The sequence below is a fragment of the Cheilinus undulatus genome, linkage group 11 (genome assembly GCF_018320785.1).
Source record: "Cheilinus undulatus linkage group 11, ASM1832078v1, whole genome shotgun sequence".
Classification (NCBI taxonomy): domain Eukaryota; kingdom Metazoa; phylum Chordata; class Actinopteri; order Labriformes; family Labridae; genus Cheilinus; species Cheilinus undulatus.
In genome coordinates, this window is record NC_054875.1 from 29,332,964 (window position 1) to 29,352,268 (window position 19,305).

A 19,305-nucleotide genomic window follows, 5' to 3' on the forward strand; every position below is an offset into this window, starting at 1 on the left:
AGTATGAAGCAGGTGTATACATAAGATTTCGTTTGCACAGGCTTCAGTTTACAGTTCAAGTATACGTAAAAGATCTTTGAACCAACTAATTGATGATGACACCTCACCTCAAGTTCCTTGGAGGAGTTTTTAGATGGTAATGAAACAGACTGAAATGATACTGGTTTCTGTTGATAAGTTACGAAAGCAGTAACTCATCAACCATCATTGACAAAATTATTAACCTAATATTACTGTTTTGTTATTTTAATCATAGACTGTACTGTATAACATAATGGACAGCGCCTCTCTATCTCCCTCCCCTGAACTGAGTTGAAGTACACTGATCTTATTGTGCTGATGGCGTTATTTGGAGACATGCACAGAAAGATGCTGGCTTGTTAAAGTCCTACCAATAGATGTCAAACATCACTTAGAATGGTACAATCCACAGTAGAACAGATTCTTGTGTCTGTGCTGGGCATTATGGGAAGTTTTATTAGCGTATTGTTTGTTTTTGTTACATTTCCACTTCTCTACTACTCTGCTAATCTGTTTACTTTGTTTTTACTCTGCTGATTTTCCACTTCTGTTGACTTCATAATGAGAGCAGCAGAGCTGATTCTTTACTCCCAAAAGTGTAATTTTATCTCCAAATGGTCTTCAGTGTTGATCCACCAGTGTTAGTTGATCTAAGCTCCATCCACTGCTATTTCAAATCTGACAGGATGTGTGGGTAGAGTTTCCCATCATGCTCTTGGACAGAGTGTTTAGTTGTGTTTGGATGTTGCCTGTTGTACAGTGATTCCTGCTAGGGTTCTTTTCCTCTGGTGGCTTGGTGTTGTTTTTGTGGTCAGACACATTGGCACCATGAGTGAAGTTATCCACTGAGTTAGTGTTCCCACCTTTGACTTTAGGTGTTCTTAAGCATTGCACAGTGCATCAGTTTGCAATGCCTTGCTATAAGGTTGTTCTGTGCAGTTTAACTATATGTAGTGTGGACCAATAAAAACGCTACTTTCAAAACATGACTACCAGTGCAGTCTTGATTCATAATGTTAACTGAACATTGTGAGAGCAGGGAGTAGGTTTGAAGACCCCTTTAAGAGAGGAAAAAAAGAGCATTTCATTACAGTCCTTTAGTAAGGCATAAATAAGAAATAGGTAGCACAGTACAATGTTAAACAGCTGCTGTTTGGAGGCTTACTGTTAAACATACACTCTTGTTAAATTCTCATTTAGCCAATCTTTAAGCTGTGCATAGCTGAGTCTCCTTAACTGAGCCCACAGAAACCCTTCTGCAGCAGCAAACAGCACATCAAGCTAAAAGTCAACCTAAGGGTCCTTCTTCCTCCTCTTTTATGAACGAGACCTCTGCACAGGCCCAATTTATGGTGCATGGAAATAATGAGACGTATTGGGAGGTTTAGTACTGCGTCTAAAAGTTGGACACCACCCACACAGCAGGCAGGGCAGCTCTTCAGGCTGAGCAATAACAGCAAGAAAACCTTGGTGAAAAAGATCTCTGAAGTTTTATTTCTCTTACCTGTATGTGTGCTTGCATGTGGAATAACATGATCACTTGATGTGGAAAAAAATCTCACTTTCACTACATAAGCTGCAGGCTGGTGACGGTGATTGTTTTCTAAACAATGTGCTTTCCTTACATTGTGAACATGCTGTAAAACAAATGCTCTCCTGCTGCTATCTACAAAATGTTGACTGTGTGCGGAAGTGAATAGTCAGATGCAGATAAGGTGCGATGTACCTTCACAGATGTCGTTGTTGATCTGGTGTCCCGGGGGACAGGTGATCAGTCGCTGACAGATATAACTCCCAGCAGTATTCATGCAGCGTTCGTTCGGCTGGCAGACATGCGCAGACAAACACTCATTTATATCTGGGTGTTTAAAAAAGAATAAAAAGAAAAATGTGTCAGTGTGAATAAAGAGAATTAGTGATGAAAAGTGCAAAGAGGCAGCAGCTGGATGAATATCTTTTTTTTGTTTGTTTGGTTTTTTTTTTAAGTAGACAAGGTGGTGTACAAAATATAGCAGCCTCTGAGCTAATGTATGTCTGTAACGGTCAGAGGCAGATTAAAGGGACAGGTCCGACCCTCCTCTAGGGGAGAGATTATGGACAAGGCCAGTGGGTATAACATCCACACAATGAGAAATTTGTCGCCACAATGACTACCTCCATGCGACACTGCCACAGTTTGTTGCTGTCAGCCTGGAGACAGGCCAGTGGTTATGGCTTAACTTAAAGGCACATCCCAGAAGAGGAAGCTTAGACACTGAGAGCAGCAGCTGATAAAACATACGGCCAAACAGATTTCTGTGTGGAAATAGAGGGAAGGCATGCATCTGAGATACTGTGATAATACATGGAGAGCTAATATGATCCCTCTGGTTAAACTTAGCTCAGGAACATAACAAAATGAGTGTCTAACAATATTAAACATAGATATTTTATTAAGCATCACAGTGTGTGGCTCAGAGAGGTTGGGATTAGGGCTGTATCTCCTTTGCCAATCTATAGACACTGATTAGAGAATAAATCAGCAGCAGACAGACTCTACTTAACTGGAAAAGACCACTGAAGATCTACAAACAGAATGATAATATTTTTTGTGTCCAACTAAGGTTGTCAGTTCCAAGGAGGACTACTTTTTAAAGTCACTGGCAATTATCAGAAGAAAATCTGAATTTTTCTCAAATTACCTCTTCAGTTATATAACATTTGACACCAGTATTCTTTCTTCTTTCTCTTCTTTTTCTTCCTGTTTTGTTTGCTCTACAGCCACCGTCTGGTGGTACTACACCATAAAAGCAGGCACTGGTAAAAATAAAGGAAACATTTTAGGCCCGAAACCCTCCAGTCAGTAAGTTGATTAATTGGTCAGTAACCTCTCGTTCCACCAAAATCTCACTGGCCAGCAGAGCAGAGGGAGTGAGAGAGAATGCATTGCATTGCATTGTGTGCAATGGTGGGCAATTAAGGCAGAGAGAGGGAAACAAAGCAGTGACTCAGTATTTGTCATTTTCTGATTGCTTCATAGAAGTTTTGCTCCAAAGAACTTTGAAACAACACATCCACAACTTGACACAAAAATGCAGAATTGTGTTTGTATTGAACTGGTGAACAGGTTGCACAGGGATCAGGTATTAACAGCCCTTACAAGTTCAGCCACAAATTCTCTGTTGGATTGAGGTCTGGGCTTTGACTCAAACCATTTCTTTGTAGCTTTCACCGTATGCTTCGGGCCATTGTCTTGCTGGAAAATAAATCTTCTCCTGCAGCTTTTCCCTTTTCTAGCCGTAGTTATTTTGCAGACAGAATAAGATTGCCCTTCAGGATTTTCTGAAATTTTGCTACATTTATTTTACCCGCTATCTTTACCAACAGCTGAGAAGCTTCCCCACAACATGATGCTGCCATCGCTGAAGTTCACGGTGGGGAAGGTGTAATTGTTGGTGTCCACCATTGCATCCCTCGTGCCTCTTGTGAACTCTTTAAAACGTCTTCTTCAACAGCTTCTTTCTCTTTGGACCTTCCAGACACAGGTGTCTTTATACTACAGTAACTTGAGCACATTCACTGCACTCAGGTGATTCTCGTTTCGTTAATTGTGAGACTATGAGCACTTATTGGCTGGACCTCTGTTGAACTAGGTCAGTCACTTTAGAGGGGGTGGATATTTATGTAATCAATTATTTTACATCACGTATTTTTATTTAATTGACATTACTTTGTAGAAATCTATTACTTTTTGTCATTAAAGTGGTTGTTTTTGTATTCTTATGTCAAAAAAAGCCAAATTATATTAACAATGATTGATTTATAAAACCAATAAAAGGGTAAAACATCTAAGGGGTTGAAACCTTGTTACAGGCACTGTGTGTTTAAGATGAATTGGTAGTGGCATAAAATCTCACTTTTTCTTTTAAATTAATAATTGTTTGAGTATTTGAAAATCATTCCCAATCCCTAGAGCAAGCCAACACCAATGTACTTTTCTTACCCTCGCAGGAGTGTCCATCAGCCATCAGTGAGAATCCTGGGAAACAGGAGCACTGTGGCGTTCCCCCCACTGAGGCACAGTGATGCTCACATGGGCTGTTCCCTGGAAATAAAATTTCACAGTGAGGACAAATGAAACGTACAGTACTTTAACACCAAGGGTGAAACAGAGGAGAGATTTTTAGCCCTGGATGGGGACAGAAATATTATTTAGTGTATTTCTCCTTGCTCATTTCCTGTTTCCAGGTTGATCCCTGACCAGGTCATATTGTATTTCCTACTTTTGGCCCTGAGTGTGGTAGACCTCCACCCTACTGTCATGGAAACCAAACTAGAAAAACAAAAATGTGACCCTGAACGGATTATGACATCGAGAACTCGTGAGAATAAGTGGCTGATGCTGAAAACAAACTAACCTTTGATACCATCTCACCGCTTATGTTTGACATTTGAAACAAAATTAAATTTCATGCAAAGGGTGAGTTTGGAATAATAATGTCAATCTCCAGCAGGCTGTTCCAGCTTCTCATCTGAGCTGATTCAACATTAAGATGCATGTTTCAGTCACAGATAAAGATGTAAAGATGAACCAGTGTTGATTGTAGCAGCCTCTCCCCTCATTACCAGTATGTTTCTAACCTTCACAGGGGTTGAGAGGGACAGGGGGCTGGTTGGGGGGTGGAAGTGTTGAAGTGGGCTCCACTGCTGCGCCGCTGTCCTCCTTCAGCCCGTTGTCATCGTACGTCGCCTCTGCAGGAACATGAATAATCACATCACAGGAGCAATGAATAGCACTGTAATCAAGAAGTCCTACTCTCCATCTACTGCGGCATTAGTTAGAGGCTTTAACCTTGTGCTGTTCCTCCATCTTTATGCAATGATGCAAGGCCTGTAGCTAGAGATGAAAGTTGTGAAGGTGAGGCAGGAAAAACCACTGCCCCCAGACAAACGTTTGGTTTTATTAGTGAGCCCCATCCTTCACTGTAATTTGCGGAGCTCAGGCATTAGAATCCTGTTGAGACAGGCTCGTGTTGGCTAAGGAAACTGTTGATTAAAGTCTGTTGCACTGCAGAAACGTCTGCAGCATTACATGGAAAAAATTTAGTTTATGCAAAGCATGGTTTCAAACTGTGAAAATATTTACCTTTTTTGACAACAGAAGTGTTGTGATTAGCTTAGCACTGCTAGCAGCCCAGGAAAAGGATGTTGCTGTGTGATTGGAATAACTATTATTAGGCAGTATCAAGCCTTGCAGACAGGAAGGAACCCACACAGAGCAGGAAAATAATACACCATGAATGTGCAGACAAATTATATCAAATGGAGTCTTCCTGACAGGAATGCAGACTATAAATCTTATATCAAACAGTGAGTCCATTTCCTGTGCCAGGGCATCATGTGTGGAAATTTCTGCACCTGCTGTGTGACAAAAACAACATTGGTGGTCTTAAATTCACCTTGGGCACAAGTGAAAGCGTCCGCCTGCAGCACATATCCAGGGAAGCATTCACACCGGAAAGAGCCTGGCATGTTGATACATCTGTGGTGGCATATATCATGAATCTGGCACTCATCCATGTCCTCCACTTCCACTGCATTCTCCCGGTCCTGCTCTTCACCGATGGAGAACGCCTCTTTAGGGTACGGACTGTCAGATACTGCAGAACACACAAAGAGAGGGGCCGGTGTTCTAACAGGCAATAAAACTATGTGATTATTAAAATCTACATAAAAAGTTTCATTATCTTAAAATTAAACTCTCATGAAGGATTTCTTTTTTTTTTTGTTTGTTTATTTTGTTTATGTATGTAAAGTGCTTCATGCTACATCGATTTGTATTGAAAGTGCAATTAAAATAAAGATTGATTGATAATTTAACAGTTCGTAGAGAGCTGAAATAGAAAAACCTTACTGAACATGAACAAAATTTACAGACTAAGGCTGTGCTGGCTCTCCCTGTAAAAGCAAGTTACTATGTCTTTAACATATAGGGTATAAACTTCCTGAGACTAAAAACAAACTTTAAGTCACCAGACAGCGGGGTTGTGAACAGTGTTCCCGTGCATTATTTATAATTTCCTTAGAGGGCTGTTTTGACTCATTTTAATCCACTCTGCAAAGATTCATGGCTCTCTGAGTGTTTCAGACTCTGAAAAAAAAAAATTCCTGTTTCATGGGGAACAAAAAACTTACCATGACTACATTTCTTGATGTGCTTTGAGTTTCAGTTGACTTGGACCTACTGGTAGCTGGAAAATGGCTTCAACAAACAAACAATGACCACTAATATTTTGTTTTCATGTTCATATAACATTTTTTGAAATAATTACAGAGATTTTTACCTTCCAAAAAAACATAATAAACCCCTGCAAATGTAATGGTTTAACTTTTGCAGTAGGTGTAACATAGCTGTTGATTGTCTTGAAACAATATGTCTGCATATAAGTAAGTAAGTGCACATTATTTCAGCACACTCCTTATTAACTTTTAAAATCTTAAAACAAGATTCTTATATGGATTTTCAGGTGATTGAATGTGACCTGAATAAGTTTAATGGGATAGTTTAACTTGAAATTAAACAAATGCACTTGCTTGAATTTAAGTTTTTGCAGTGTAACTTTGGATTGCTCTCCATTTGATTAAAAAACACAGACAGTTCAATAAGATGCACAGAATGCTGCAACATAAAAAACCATGTAGATGTTTTAATCCCATAGCATTACAGGAAGAACCCTTTGTGTTTTCCAGCAGAGGGGTAAAGATAAGGATCAAGGTTATATGTACATAAAAGAGAAAAATATCTTGATAATATTCAGCTTAAGTATCCACCTGAACAGTGCGCAAAAACCATGAATTATAAAGTGGTTTAGTGTAAAAAGGTTTAATGCAGAGCCAGACATGTGCTTAATCTTTTAGAATTGCAGTGCAGAGGTGATCTGGGCCATTATACTTTGTTCTGAGAGGCCAATGAGGTGAGCCATTCCTCTGCAGGGTTAGAGAATCTCACCACCATGTTTCCTTTTTACAGCTGGTGTAAAGAAAATTGATCGTCTTTGGTTTAAGTCTGAACCTTTTCTTGGCAGTACAATTGTGTGTAGTATGTCCCAGCCTTAAAAAAAATCCCTTCTCTGTATGTTTATTTTTCTTGTGTGTGCAGATATTTGTGACAGTACCTTTTTTTGGCGCCGCCGTTGGATCGACAGCAGGCCTTTCTCTGACAGGGTACCAGCCGTCCTGAGTCCCATCTCTGCTCCCCTCCCCCTCGCAGCAGGTAAGAAAGACGTGTCTGCAGTGGAAGCCCAGGTACTGGTGGGCATCACAGTGATGCCCCTCTCTGTGGAAGTGCAACCCCAGAGAGCAGCAGTCACAGCACTCCTGCAAAACCATGTAAACAGATATACATTCATGTATCATGTTAGTGGTTTAAGCTGCTGCACTTGAATAACATTAAACAAGACTAGGTAAAAACCTAGTATATGGCTGACCACAACTATCTGGGATGCCTGTTGAAATGCCTGACTGGCAGAGTGATTTTGTCATTATTGTTATTTTTTGTGAGCCAAATTTATTGTGGCAACTTTAATGTATAGTTACATGCTATCCTCTCTCTCTCTCTCGGTCTCTCCTCTTCATAAAGCTCTTCTCTGTGTACATACGAAACACCACAGAGACGTGTCATACTTCACTGATGGAGACAGACACTGAGTCACTGAAGATTAAATGTTTTTATTGTCAGATATATGTCTTAATGGTAGTGAGTTTATACTAACAATAAAAAATTAACTGTTAATGAACTGTTTATTCTAAAATAAAATAAAAACTGCCTCAGGTTTCATGAACATTTTCAATTCTCGCTCAGACAGGTGTGTAAGGGTCTTTATAACTAAGGGTGTGTAAAACTAAGCGGAATGTCTACGTTAGTGTTCCTATTGTTTTTTATATTCGTTAATTATCTTTAAACAACACACTTATCATATTCCCTGCAAATAAAGACATGCTTAACGTTTAAGTAGTGTTCTCTTAACAACACAAATGCAGAGATTTTAACATTTATTTGTTCCCCATAAACATATGGTATTAAGGGAATATTTACCAAATATTTTTTAACATAGTGCACACCCCTGGCTCACATGGGCAACAAAGCGACACACAGCTGGAGCGCACACACACTGCGCTGATGCGCTGGTCCTCCGTGGCCAGAGAGGAGGAGAAAATTCAGGTGTTTATCCTCCAGTATTCTGAAACTTTGCCCTCAACAGGTAGACACCTGAAGTCTACACTACCAACATGTTAGCGTGCGTTTCAGTGTAGGTGTGTATGTAAGCATCGCGTTTGTGTGTGCCACTCTTATGCAGCATGAAAGCAGACGAGGATGAGAGGAGAGCAGCTGATGCTGTGGCATAAAAGATGCATGAACAGTCAAAGAGAAAGGGACAATAGGAGATGGAGAGACAGGGGGACAGGAGATCATGATGGAAAGATCAAAAAACAAAGGTTGTGCAGGAGTCTCAAATCACGAGTCCGAATCAAGGACAAGGACAGCAGTCCAGTTCGGAGTAAACAGCAGTGGTCCTACAGCGACATCCAAACTAACAGCTAATGCAGGACAATGTAGGACAAGCCCACCGCCATGACCGTAAAGCCATGCCAAAAAAGACCAGAAACAAACCACAGACTTTCGCAGCATGTTTTATAGAATGTACATAATATAACCACTCCTGATGTGCACAGAAAGGTGCAACAAATTCTTCTCAGTACTATTTGCATTGCCCTTAATGTGTAAAGTCCTTTTCACTGGTATATTACTGATTTTTTTTTTTGTTATTTTAAAGTATTTTTGCATGGAGACTATTTTTTAAATAGCCTACATATATTTTAAAATCTCATGTACCCTCCGGAGTGCCTTTACTTACCCCCGGGGGCATGCGTACCCCTATTTGAGTACCACTGTCTTAGAGTTATTTTCTATTATATTAACATCACAGCTGCATTCATATTTATACATGATATTTTCATTTTTGATTTTTAATATGTTGCATGTGTTCACAAGTTCAGAAAAACTGCTGCTGTAATTGTTAAATAATTTAATACTAACTTCTGAGATAAAGTGGAGAGTGAATATAAAGTACCCATTAAATGTAAAAAAAAGGAATTTCATTATTTTAGGCATTTCTATAAAATTCTGGCCTTTTTTTTAATGTTTACATATAATGCATTTTGGCAGACTTCTTAAAATAAGTGCACACTTTCTATGTACCTCTACTTAGTGAAGATGATGTGTCCACCATCCTCACCTCAGACCACAAGGTAGTCAGTCTAAACAGAGGGAGTACACATCATGAGATGTATCCATGCCACTTACCTCTGAGCTTTGTCATAGCTTCGGGGGGGGGGGGGCTTGACTATATAGTAAGAGGAGCGAAGGAGTGGTGTCTACAGTAACAACATATTCAGCCTGTCATGAGGGGCTGGTTTGAGCTTAAAATGCCAGGGTCAACTGTCCATCCCAGTACAGCCCTGCTTATTATGGTGCTTTATCCTCAGTTCTTAATAAATGAGAATTAGCATGTTAGCACTTAGCTCAAAACAGTGTACAACATGATGCTGCTAGTGTGGCTTTGGACTCTTATTCCTGAGAAATTTAATCTTTGGAACTTCTGTGCCTTTGCTCTCAGCCTTTTTCCCATTTCCCCTCCATAGCTCAACCAGATCACCTCTCAGAGTGCAGGAGGGCAGAGTGGAACATAAAACTGAAGTAATGACCACTGTAATGTGCAGTGGCTGTAGATGGCCTAATATCACTAAATCTACAGCGGTGCAACAGAAAGTTGGTGAAAGGTGATATTTAACAGCTGAACTGCACCAAAGACTCAAAAATTGCCACATGCTGCTCGGGGCCTGTGGGCAGGTAAGTTAGTATTCATCACCACAGAGGTCAGATTGCAAATATGTAGCTTGATCCACATTAGCTGCCATATTAGCCTTATATGTACCAGTGCTACTGTTTCACCACATCAACTATCAGCCTGTGGTTAGAAAATTTCAGAGGCCACACAAAATGGCATCTGACGTTTTCAATTGTTGAGGTCTGCTTTGAGGATTAGAATGTAAATCTTAAGGACTGTGGGAATCTTCAGATGAAGTTACCCCTAAATTATTTTCTTATTTAAATAAGCTAATTAAATCACAGAGAACTGGCACCCACAGTAGTTAAACTCAAAGGAAATACTTGGAATGAAGCAGCTAAAACACTTCAGAGAGAGACTCAATCTGGATAGATTGGTACCATCTACATGAGTTTTCAATTCTGCTGTAACTAACTCTTTTATCAATGGCTAATTTACACTGTATTAGGCTTAGTTTTAAGTTTACAATGTCATTAAATGTGACTGTGAATCCAGTGAACTCTGTTTGCCCTTTTCTGTCTGGTTTCAGTACTTGCCTTGTAGGAATTGATTCCACATTTATCGTTGGCATCTCGACACATATTTCCTGCTCTGGCTGCATTTATTCCAGCTGAACACTGATTTTCTCTCAGGGACCCAAGGCAGCACTGTTGTTGGGCAGTCCTGGCAAAGAAAGCACACATGGGAAGTGTCTGTACAAGTGTTTTTGGATTGCAACAGTGGCCAAAAGCAACAACATCAACAAGTGTGCTGGTTCTTATTCCAACAAGTTTTCACTTTTCAATAAATCAAATCACAGCAAGGAATAAAACAAAACTAATCTATCAGTACAGTGCCTATAAAGTTAATTCATCCCATGGATGTTTTTCCCTTTACTGATTTTATGAATCAGTTATGGTCAATATAATAAGACTTTTTGACAAAAAAAATACAATAAGTGAAAACAGATTTCTGCAAGTAATGTCAGTTAAATGAAAATATGTAAGGTTAAATAAATGACTTCCTAAATATACGTGCCTTCAAGTCAGTATTTGATAGATGAACCTTTGGCTGCAATCACAGCACTGAGGTTAGGTCTCTATCAGGCTTGCACATCTGTAAGGTGCAATTTTTTTTCTAAACCCAAAGGTTTGCTTGGTGGTCACCTAAATATCAGAAGTATATTGCCTAAAATCGAACAAATACAAAACCTGCTCGTGGACTCAAACTTGGACTTTTTATGTCTTACTGAGACGTAGCTTAACTGTAATATACCATCCAACCTTATTAATATTCCAGGTTACACTTGCTTTAGGAAAGACAGAGTGACACGGAAAGTGGGAGGAGTTCTTTTATATATTAGAGAAAATTTTAGATGTACAGAAATACAGCTGGACTGTGATCTTGAAAGCCTGGGGGTGAAAATTATCCTCTCACCTCAAATGAATTTTATTGTCATTATTCTATATATTCCTCCTTTACATGATGTAAGTTTTTATGATGAGCTGAAAAGACTTCTCACGATGGCCAACTGCTCATCTGAATGCATTTTATTTGGGGACTTCAACATAAATTGGATGGATAAGGTGGCAAAACGAAAACTGAAAGCACTGACTACAAAATTTAATTGCCATCAACTGATTGATAAACCAACTAGAATAACACAAGTAAAACTTTAATTGACCTTGTTTTCACAAACATGAGAGAAAGAATAACCAAAACATACAATCTGATTACAGGTCTATCAAACCACAAAATGACTTTGGTGGTTAAAAAGCTGACCAAAAAACAACTGGTTTATCAAACAAAAAAATAACAGTAAAACTGTCAAATCAATTCCTAAAAATAAAATGGCTGAATTTGAAAATGATTTGGCGCAACTGGATTGGTCTGTAGTAACAGAAACAGATGACTTTAACACGTTCTGTGATAATTTTACATCAACTATCACTGGCTTGATTGACAAATACACCAAAACATGGAAGAGCAGCCCTCGAAGGAGCTCACTTCCATGGTTTTTCAACGACACATCTGGTGATATGTCAATCAAAACGAGAACTTTCCCTGATAGTTGGAAAAAAGCCATTATCAGTCCAATTTATGAGTCAGGTGAGACAGATTTGACTTGTAATTACAGACCAATTTCCATTCTTCAAGTTGTGTCTAAGATATTAGAAAAGTTATTGCAGAGCAACTTATGTTACATCTTGAAACAAATCACTTACTGCATCAACAACAATTTGGATTCAGACCAAAGTACTCCACTGAGACTGCAAACCTCTATCTAACTGAAAAAATCAAGGCCTTTTTGGACAGTGGTAACATTGTGGGAGCAGTTTTCCTGGACTTAAAAAAAAAAGCCTTTGACATTGGTAACCACGAGGTACTACTGTCCAAAATTTCTACATTTCAATTATCTAATCAGGCTTCACAAAAGTCCACGTTCTGCTTTAACAGCATCGAGATACCCCAGGGGTCAGTTCTTGGTCCGCTGCTTTTTAGCATGTACACCTGAGATTTGTCCTGCTTTTAATTGCCAAATGTATGCTGATGATACAGTCCTATACACACCAGCTAGATCAGCAAAGAAAGCCACTGAGCAGTTAAATGATTCGCTGCACTCTGTATCATAATGGCTTGAGTCTTCTCATTTAACACTCAACATTTAAAAAACTGTCTCAATATGTTTCTCTATGCATAAACAACCTGAAAAAGAATCATTCTTGATTCAAATCAATAATGAGCCCATTAATGTGGTCGATGATGTTAAGTACTTAGGAATCATTCTAGACTCATGCCTACGATTTGAAAAACAAGTGAATCATGTTTGCAAAAAAGTTAAATCCGACTTAAACTGTTTCAGGATCATCAGAATGTATCTTTCATCAAACACAGCCAGGCTCTACATGCATGCTATGATATTTTCACATCTGTCATACTGCTTAACATCCTGGTCTCAAGCCTCACAAACAACTTTAAAACCAATCATATCAATATATAACCAGACAATAAAAATCATGGACAAAAAATCTGTCCGATGGCACCACTGTCTTGTCTCAGAGAAACACAATATGCTTAGTTTTGAAAGCTTCATCAACTACTGTAATCTTAAAATGTTTTTTAAATGTTTACATGATCTAATTCCATCTATGTTTGGTGAATTTGTTAATAGATATCAGGACTCTAATCGAGCGAACACACAGGCTTCAGTAAATGGTAACTGTCAAATTCCAATGCATAAAACATCCTTTGGACAATCAGCCTTCTCTGTCACAGGAGCAAAACTCTGGAATAATCTACCGACCGAGCTGAAAATGCAACATAACTTTAAAGGTTTTAACAATGTTTTAACAATTGCTAATGTACTGTGTTTTAGGTATCTCTGCTATTTCTTAATCCCCCCCCTTTTTTTACAACTCTAATTTTTAAAAGCCTCCCATGGACAGGTTTTGAAAATTAGCACTTTGCAATAAACACTTAAAGCAGTGCATCTGGGACCTGGGTATGATTAAATATCACAGCTTCTATGTTACTGTATGTCCATGTCAAATAAATGCTAAATAAAATAAATAAATAAATTTTTCTTTTTAGCTTTTGCTGTATGCTTCAGGTAATTGTCTTCTCTTGAGCTGTAGTTCTCTTGAAGACGGAATAAGATTGTCCTTTGGGATGTCCTTATAATTTGCCGCATTCCTTTTCCTTCTACCCTTTCAAGCCTTCCTGGGCTGGTTGCATGGGTTATCCCCACAGCATGATGCTGCCACTGCCGTGTACCACAGTGGAGATAGTGTGTTTGTGGTGATGTGCAGTGTTTGGTGTCCGCACAACACAGCATCTTGTCTGATGGCCAGAAACCACCATTTTGGTCTCATCTCCCACTTGACCATGGGGTCTCCCACATGCCTTTTGGTAAGCTCAGTTAGAATTGAACATGAGTTTTCATCAACAGTGGTTTTCTCTTTGCCACTCTCCCATAAAGCTTTGACTGGTGAAGAACCTGGGCAACAGTTGTTGTATACAGTGTCTCTCACATCTCAGCTGCATAAGCTTGTAACTCCTTCAGAGCAGTCATAGCAGTCTTGCTGGCCTTTCTCTCTAGTCTCCATCTTGCATGGTCACTCAGTTTGTGAGGGCGGCCTGATCAACACGGATTTACACATGTGCCACATTCCTTCCATTTCTTGATGTTGAGTTTAACTGAAATCTGGGTGATGTTCATGTGTTGGAATTTTTTTGTATCCATGCCCTGACCTATACTTTTCCATACATTTTCTCTCAGTTACCTGGAGTGTTCTTTTGTCATCATGATGTAATGGTAGCCAGGAACACTGATTAACCACTAGACCTTCCAGACACAAATGTCTTTGTACTAAAATCACTTCAGACTCATTCACTGCACTCAGGTGATCCCCATTTCACATTTTTTAGACTACTAGCAATACTTGGCTGGACTTCTGTTGTTTTTGTACTTTTTATGTAAAAAAAAAAAGCCCAATCGTATCAACCATGACTGATTAATACAGTCACTAAAAGGGTACATCCAAGGGGGTGAATACTTTTCATAGGCACTGTAAGTGTGCAAAAAAGGATCTAATACAATTGAAAACACCTCATAACAACAACATTTCTTAATCATATTATCGCTTTACTAAGTCATGTTGAAATCACCTTGTTGGTAAGTCCTGTGATTCAGATAAACAGCCTCCATTTACACATTAGCATGATTTACAGTCTGCAAAGCTAAATGACGTGAATGGGCGTTTAATAATGGCCTTACCAGCAGATGGACTGTCTATCTCTTGTGGGTGGCTCCATGTTGTTGCAGTGACCATTTGCTGAAGCCCATTTCTCTCCTGTCTCACAGCAGGTTGTCACCAGCTCCTCAGCAGACACTGTAATGAAAAACAAACCGTAAGATCCAGTGTCATCCCACTTGCTGCACACAGTGTTTTAGAGAGATCACATTAAACAACGGTCATGATGAGAAACCAGTCTGAATGGCATGATTAATGTTTTCAATTATAGAATTAGACAAATGAGATGCTGCAGGTTCTAGTTAATGGAAATTTACTAGAGTTCCTCTTTTATGGAAAGTCTCAGAAATAGTCTGAAAGCTGCATTTGCTGACTACAGTAGATGCTAAGAATAGTATATTGTTCTTTCAGACGTCTTGATTCTGCTCTAACTTTCATTGGCAGGGTCAATCCTCTTTAAAATATGCTTCAGAAGAAAATGGTTACATCCTGGCAAATCAGAGCAGGGGTAGGGTGAACTACCAACAAATCAGCACTTCATTTTAAAGTGGGTCAGGGAGCAGACAGGGCAAAAACACGTTATCCACTTTACTGGGAAAATGTACATGTTTTCCTTCAATAACAGGGCAGTGCATTCCTGCTTTGATTTGTGGCCCCCCAAATTACTGAAGAAAAAACTCATGACATTCATGTCTTCACCTTCATCAGGAACACCATGCAGGTCCAACTGCTGGAAGACGACAAAATAAAATAGAGTCTATTTTTGCTAGTTAAAGCCCCGACAGGAAACCAATTGAAAGTTTCAATTTTAACTCAGCAGTAAACCACTGAATTTAAAATAATCACAGTGATTATTACATATTCAGAAAGACTGTGACCGCTGCTTAGTTAAAATAGAGTAAAGAAACGAGTATATAAAGTATATCATGGCTGTTTTTCTTGGATCGGTTTTGTGGATTTGTTGCTTGCAGATGTTATATTTCCAACTTTAGCACTGTAAAAAAAGAGAAAAACAGACATCTTGAACCTAAAAAGCCTTGTTAGCAGCTGCTAGAGCTGAATCCCCTATATGCACTTAATGATATATATATGGTATTTTCATTATTAAACAGTAGCTAAAGATTAAAGAGAGCAACTGTTAGATAATGTACATTTGAGGTACTATACCAACATTCCCAATCTCAACATCAATGCATTTGAAATGTTCTTTTATTTACCTTAAATCCCTGCCATCACAACAACCTCAAGCCTGTACATGTTGCTCTGAGCAAGAAGAGCAACAGTGGTTGACTGGCATGGAGATATATTGAAGAAAACGACCGTGGCTCATGTAAAGAAAAGGGTACAAGACATAAAAAGAATCTTTTATGATTGTTTCCCAGTGGTTGGAAAGGAGCTGCAATTTGTTTGTGTGCAGTTATTTTTCCTTCGTGTGCTGTGGTATGTTACTTGGTGTGACCTCGTGTGTCCCATCAGACCTGCTGCTCTCGTGACAGACCGGTCAAATTCCCAGATCAGGTCATGTCAAAGTCCTTTTGATGTCTCATTAGGAAGCACCAGTTACATTAGCATCTGTTATAAAGCAACCCAAGAGAGCAGCAGGGCAGTACAGCAGTGTCATCTGATCAATACATTTTCAGTCAGCTCCAATGTGCGTAGTAACTGGGCTCTACAATGACTGACTATCACTGCAATATGATGAAAAAATGTGGAAATACTGACGAAAGCCAGGTTCTGTGCAGAAACAGACTCCTCACTCTTCACCTGGACAAATTAGATGAATACTTTAAATCTGATCGTTATCCTATTTTTTGAAATCCTTCTTAATATGTTTTTTGGTTACTGTGAATTGCAATTTAATGATTAAGTATTATTAATTATAGATACCTACAGCTTATATGTTTGTTGTGAATGTGAAGGTATCTAAGCAGACATTGATGATTAATGATTAATTTTTGCATTTTTCATACACAAGGGTTAAAAAAGTCTGGTGTTGTGCCTTGAGTTTGACACCTGTGCCATACAGGGTAATTGAAACTTACAACTACAGGTTTATAAATTCTTAAGAGCGTGAAATTTATGCTTGGCTGTGTTAACAATGTACTCTTCTGTTATTACAAATCAAGTCCCATAGTATTAAATCTAACAGTTTCCCCCAAATTTATTGTCTAAGTTATCAAGGGTTCCATGTTCTCTAGTAGTGTTAATAACAATCAAACTGTTACTTCAGGACACATTAAAGTGTACTTCTATCCTTCTCACTTGAGGTGTTCATTTAAAGCAATCACTGTACTACTAATAAGGTTATTTTATTGCAATGTTAATACTTCCTTAGTTTTACCTCACAAAAAAGGTTACCAAAAAAGATTTAAGTATCAGTATGCAATAGGCCTGGGCGATACGGCCTAAAAATCATATCACTGTATTTTTCTTGCCTTTGACGGTAACAGTATTATATCACGGTATTACAAAATTAATAGGAGACAATGTTTTTCAATCCAAATTCAAGTGTTATTAACTCCCTTCTCCCCTTAAAACAAGCCTTTGCTGGTATACTCAACCTATGACTAAGCATAGGAACACAGAAAAAAAGTTTTTTTTTTGTTGTTTTTTTAAAGTCTCTCTAGGTTTACTTCTGTCTAACTGAACCATGTTTCACATTTTCTCTCCATCCTGATGAGGTGTGTTAAACTGCTAATGACTTGAACACGTTTCCTGGTGAAGTTGTTCACAATAAAAGCGTTTCAGAAAAGTAAAAGCCGTGGACTTTTATTGTGAAGGGCTTGATGGAAGTAGTGTGTTTAGCATTGAGTTAGCTTAGCTTTGGCTGCCATACTGGAGAGTTTCTGCACCTACTTTACAGCAGCTTTTCTGACCTCATTTAACATCGCAACCTCGATCTTTGACTAACAGTGGACTTAGAAAAGAAAGTCAAAAGTTAAAATCGACTTTTAAACGGTTGTTTAAGCCATTGTAAGATGAAGTCCTGCAGCGCTGGGTTCTCGACAAACTTAGACCCTCCAAAGCAGCACTTAGCTTGTGTTAAAGCCTCAGGCAGGCTGACAGAGACGGTACTCTGACTTTATTGCAGTACAGCCGTCAAACTTTGAGGGGAAAAACACGTTTGCCTGCTAACCGTGCTTATTTTCAACGGCAAGAGTGGGTGACATTCGGTTAGTTAGCTCACTATCCGACTTTTTAAATCCAAACCAAATCCAAACCACTGATGTAGCACCGTTTTTATTAACCAGCTCCTCCTGCTCCGTGGTCTCTGTGCTTGAAGCCATTTTCACACTGAGGCAGATACAATGACGTCATCAACAAGCGTTATCATGACTGGTCGGTAGAGTCCAAATCTCTACCGTAGGCAAAATTTATATCATTTATACCATCTACCTTATATACTATGCACCACGTTTGTAAGAATAAGACACAATCAGGCTAATGCCAAAACAGTTCACATTCATATAGAACAAATGAATGTCCTTACTAATTGGCCCTTCAACTCCACAGCTGGGAAGTGGCTAACTCTGTTAACAACTTCACTCATGGTGCGAAAGTGTCTAACATCAAAAACATCAACTATTCAACAGAAACATGAGAAAAGGAATCCCAACAGCAATCACTGCACAGCATGGAGCATTTAACATTTACATTTAAACATATCTAAAAAAAACATATCAACACCTTGCCAAGGGCATCATGGGAAAACTCTGCCTACCTATACAGATGGCAGTAGGCTGAGGTTGGATCAACTGACTCTACTGGGTTGGGTGAATAAACACTGTCAAATAACTCCATCACCAAAGGCTGTTTAACCCTGAACAGAGTTTGAGCAACTCTGAAATATTTTAAAATATAATTTTACTGTGTGTCATATCAGGACGTCAATTCAAATACCCAGCCCTGCTGCTGGAGGTTACAGAATGAACTTGGACTTGTATGGCACTTCTCTAGTTGTCTGACTAGTCAAGACCCTTTTTAACCCACTGGCCCATTCACACCCACTCACTCCATATTTACACACTGATGGCAAAGGCTGCTAGAATGACCACAAGTACAAACTAACCCTATTCGTATGCATCCATACAGGAGGACTACAGCAGCTGTACCTTCTGATTGAGAGACGACAGACTCTATTAAGCCACAGACGCCCCGATGTGAAAAATTAAGTGTAACAACAAAGTGAATAGGGTTCATCCTGTGGTGCTAGTAACAATTTTCTGAATTTTATTGCCAATCCATTGCTAACTAGGAGCCACAGTAGTGCAGCTACAATGACACAAATAACCTTTAAAATTGATTAGACTACATCATCAGTCTCTCACAGCTTGGTTTGTTCCAGCGTGTTACAAGCCTTTAATGTGTGTGGAGGTCAAACAGAGGAAAGACCACGCTGCAACCCTGTTGCAATTCTAAACAGATGAAGCCTAGCACAGACGTCTAAGAGTTCACAAGGTCACTGCAGCACTTTAACTTCCACATCCACTTTATTTTTGTCCAACTACCTCTCCTTGACTTTCCTATACATAATAAGACCAAGGCAATTACTCAGGATAGAGCCAGCCTGTGCTGCAGCGTGCATGATTTAAAGGTTTAGAAATGAGAAAATCTAAACCTTGGAGGCACGAAGAGTCTTTGATACATCACTACAGAATCTGTGC

The 19,305-nt window shown here is 39.1% G+C and overlaps 1 protein-coding gene across 2 annotated transcripts in view; it reads right to left on the reverse strand.

Moving 5' to 3' along the window:
• LOC121517910 (fibulin-2-like) overlaps positions 1-19,305 on the reverse strand; it is a 44,653-nt gene that overhangs the window by 13,313 nt on the left and 12,035 nt on the right. For both annotated transcript variants that reach the window (XM_041800018.1, XM_041800017.1), the window contains exons 3-9: positions 14,665-14,779; positions 10,445-10,571; positions 7,176-7,377; positions 5,460-5,660; positions 4,642-4,752; positions 4,004-4,105; positions 1,748-1,879 (exon numbers count right to left, since the gene is read on the reverse strand). In XM_041800018.1, the coding sequence (XP_041655952.1) occupies positions 1,748-1,879; positions 4,004-4,105; positions 4,642-4,752; positions 5,460-5,660; positions 7,176-7,377; positions 10,445-10,571; positions 14,665-14,779 (990 nt within the window). The remainder of the gene's footprint in view (positions 1-1,747; positions 1,880-4,003; positions 4,106-4,641; positions 4,753-5,459; positions 5,661-7,175; positions 7,378-10,444; positions 10,572-14,664; positions 14,780-19,305) is intronic.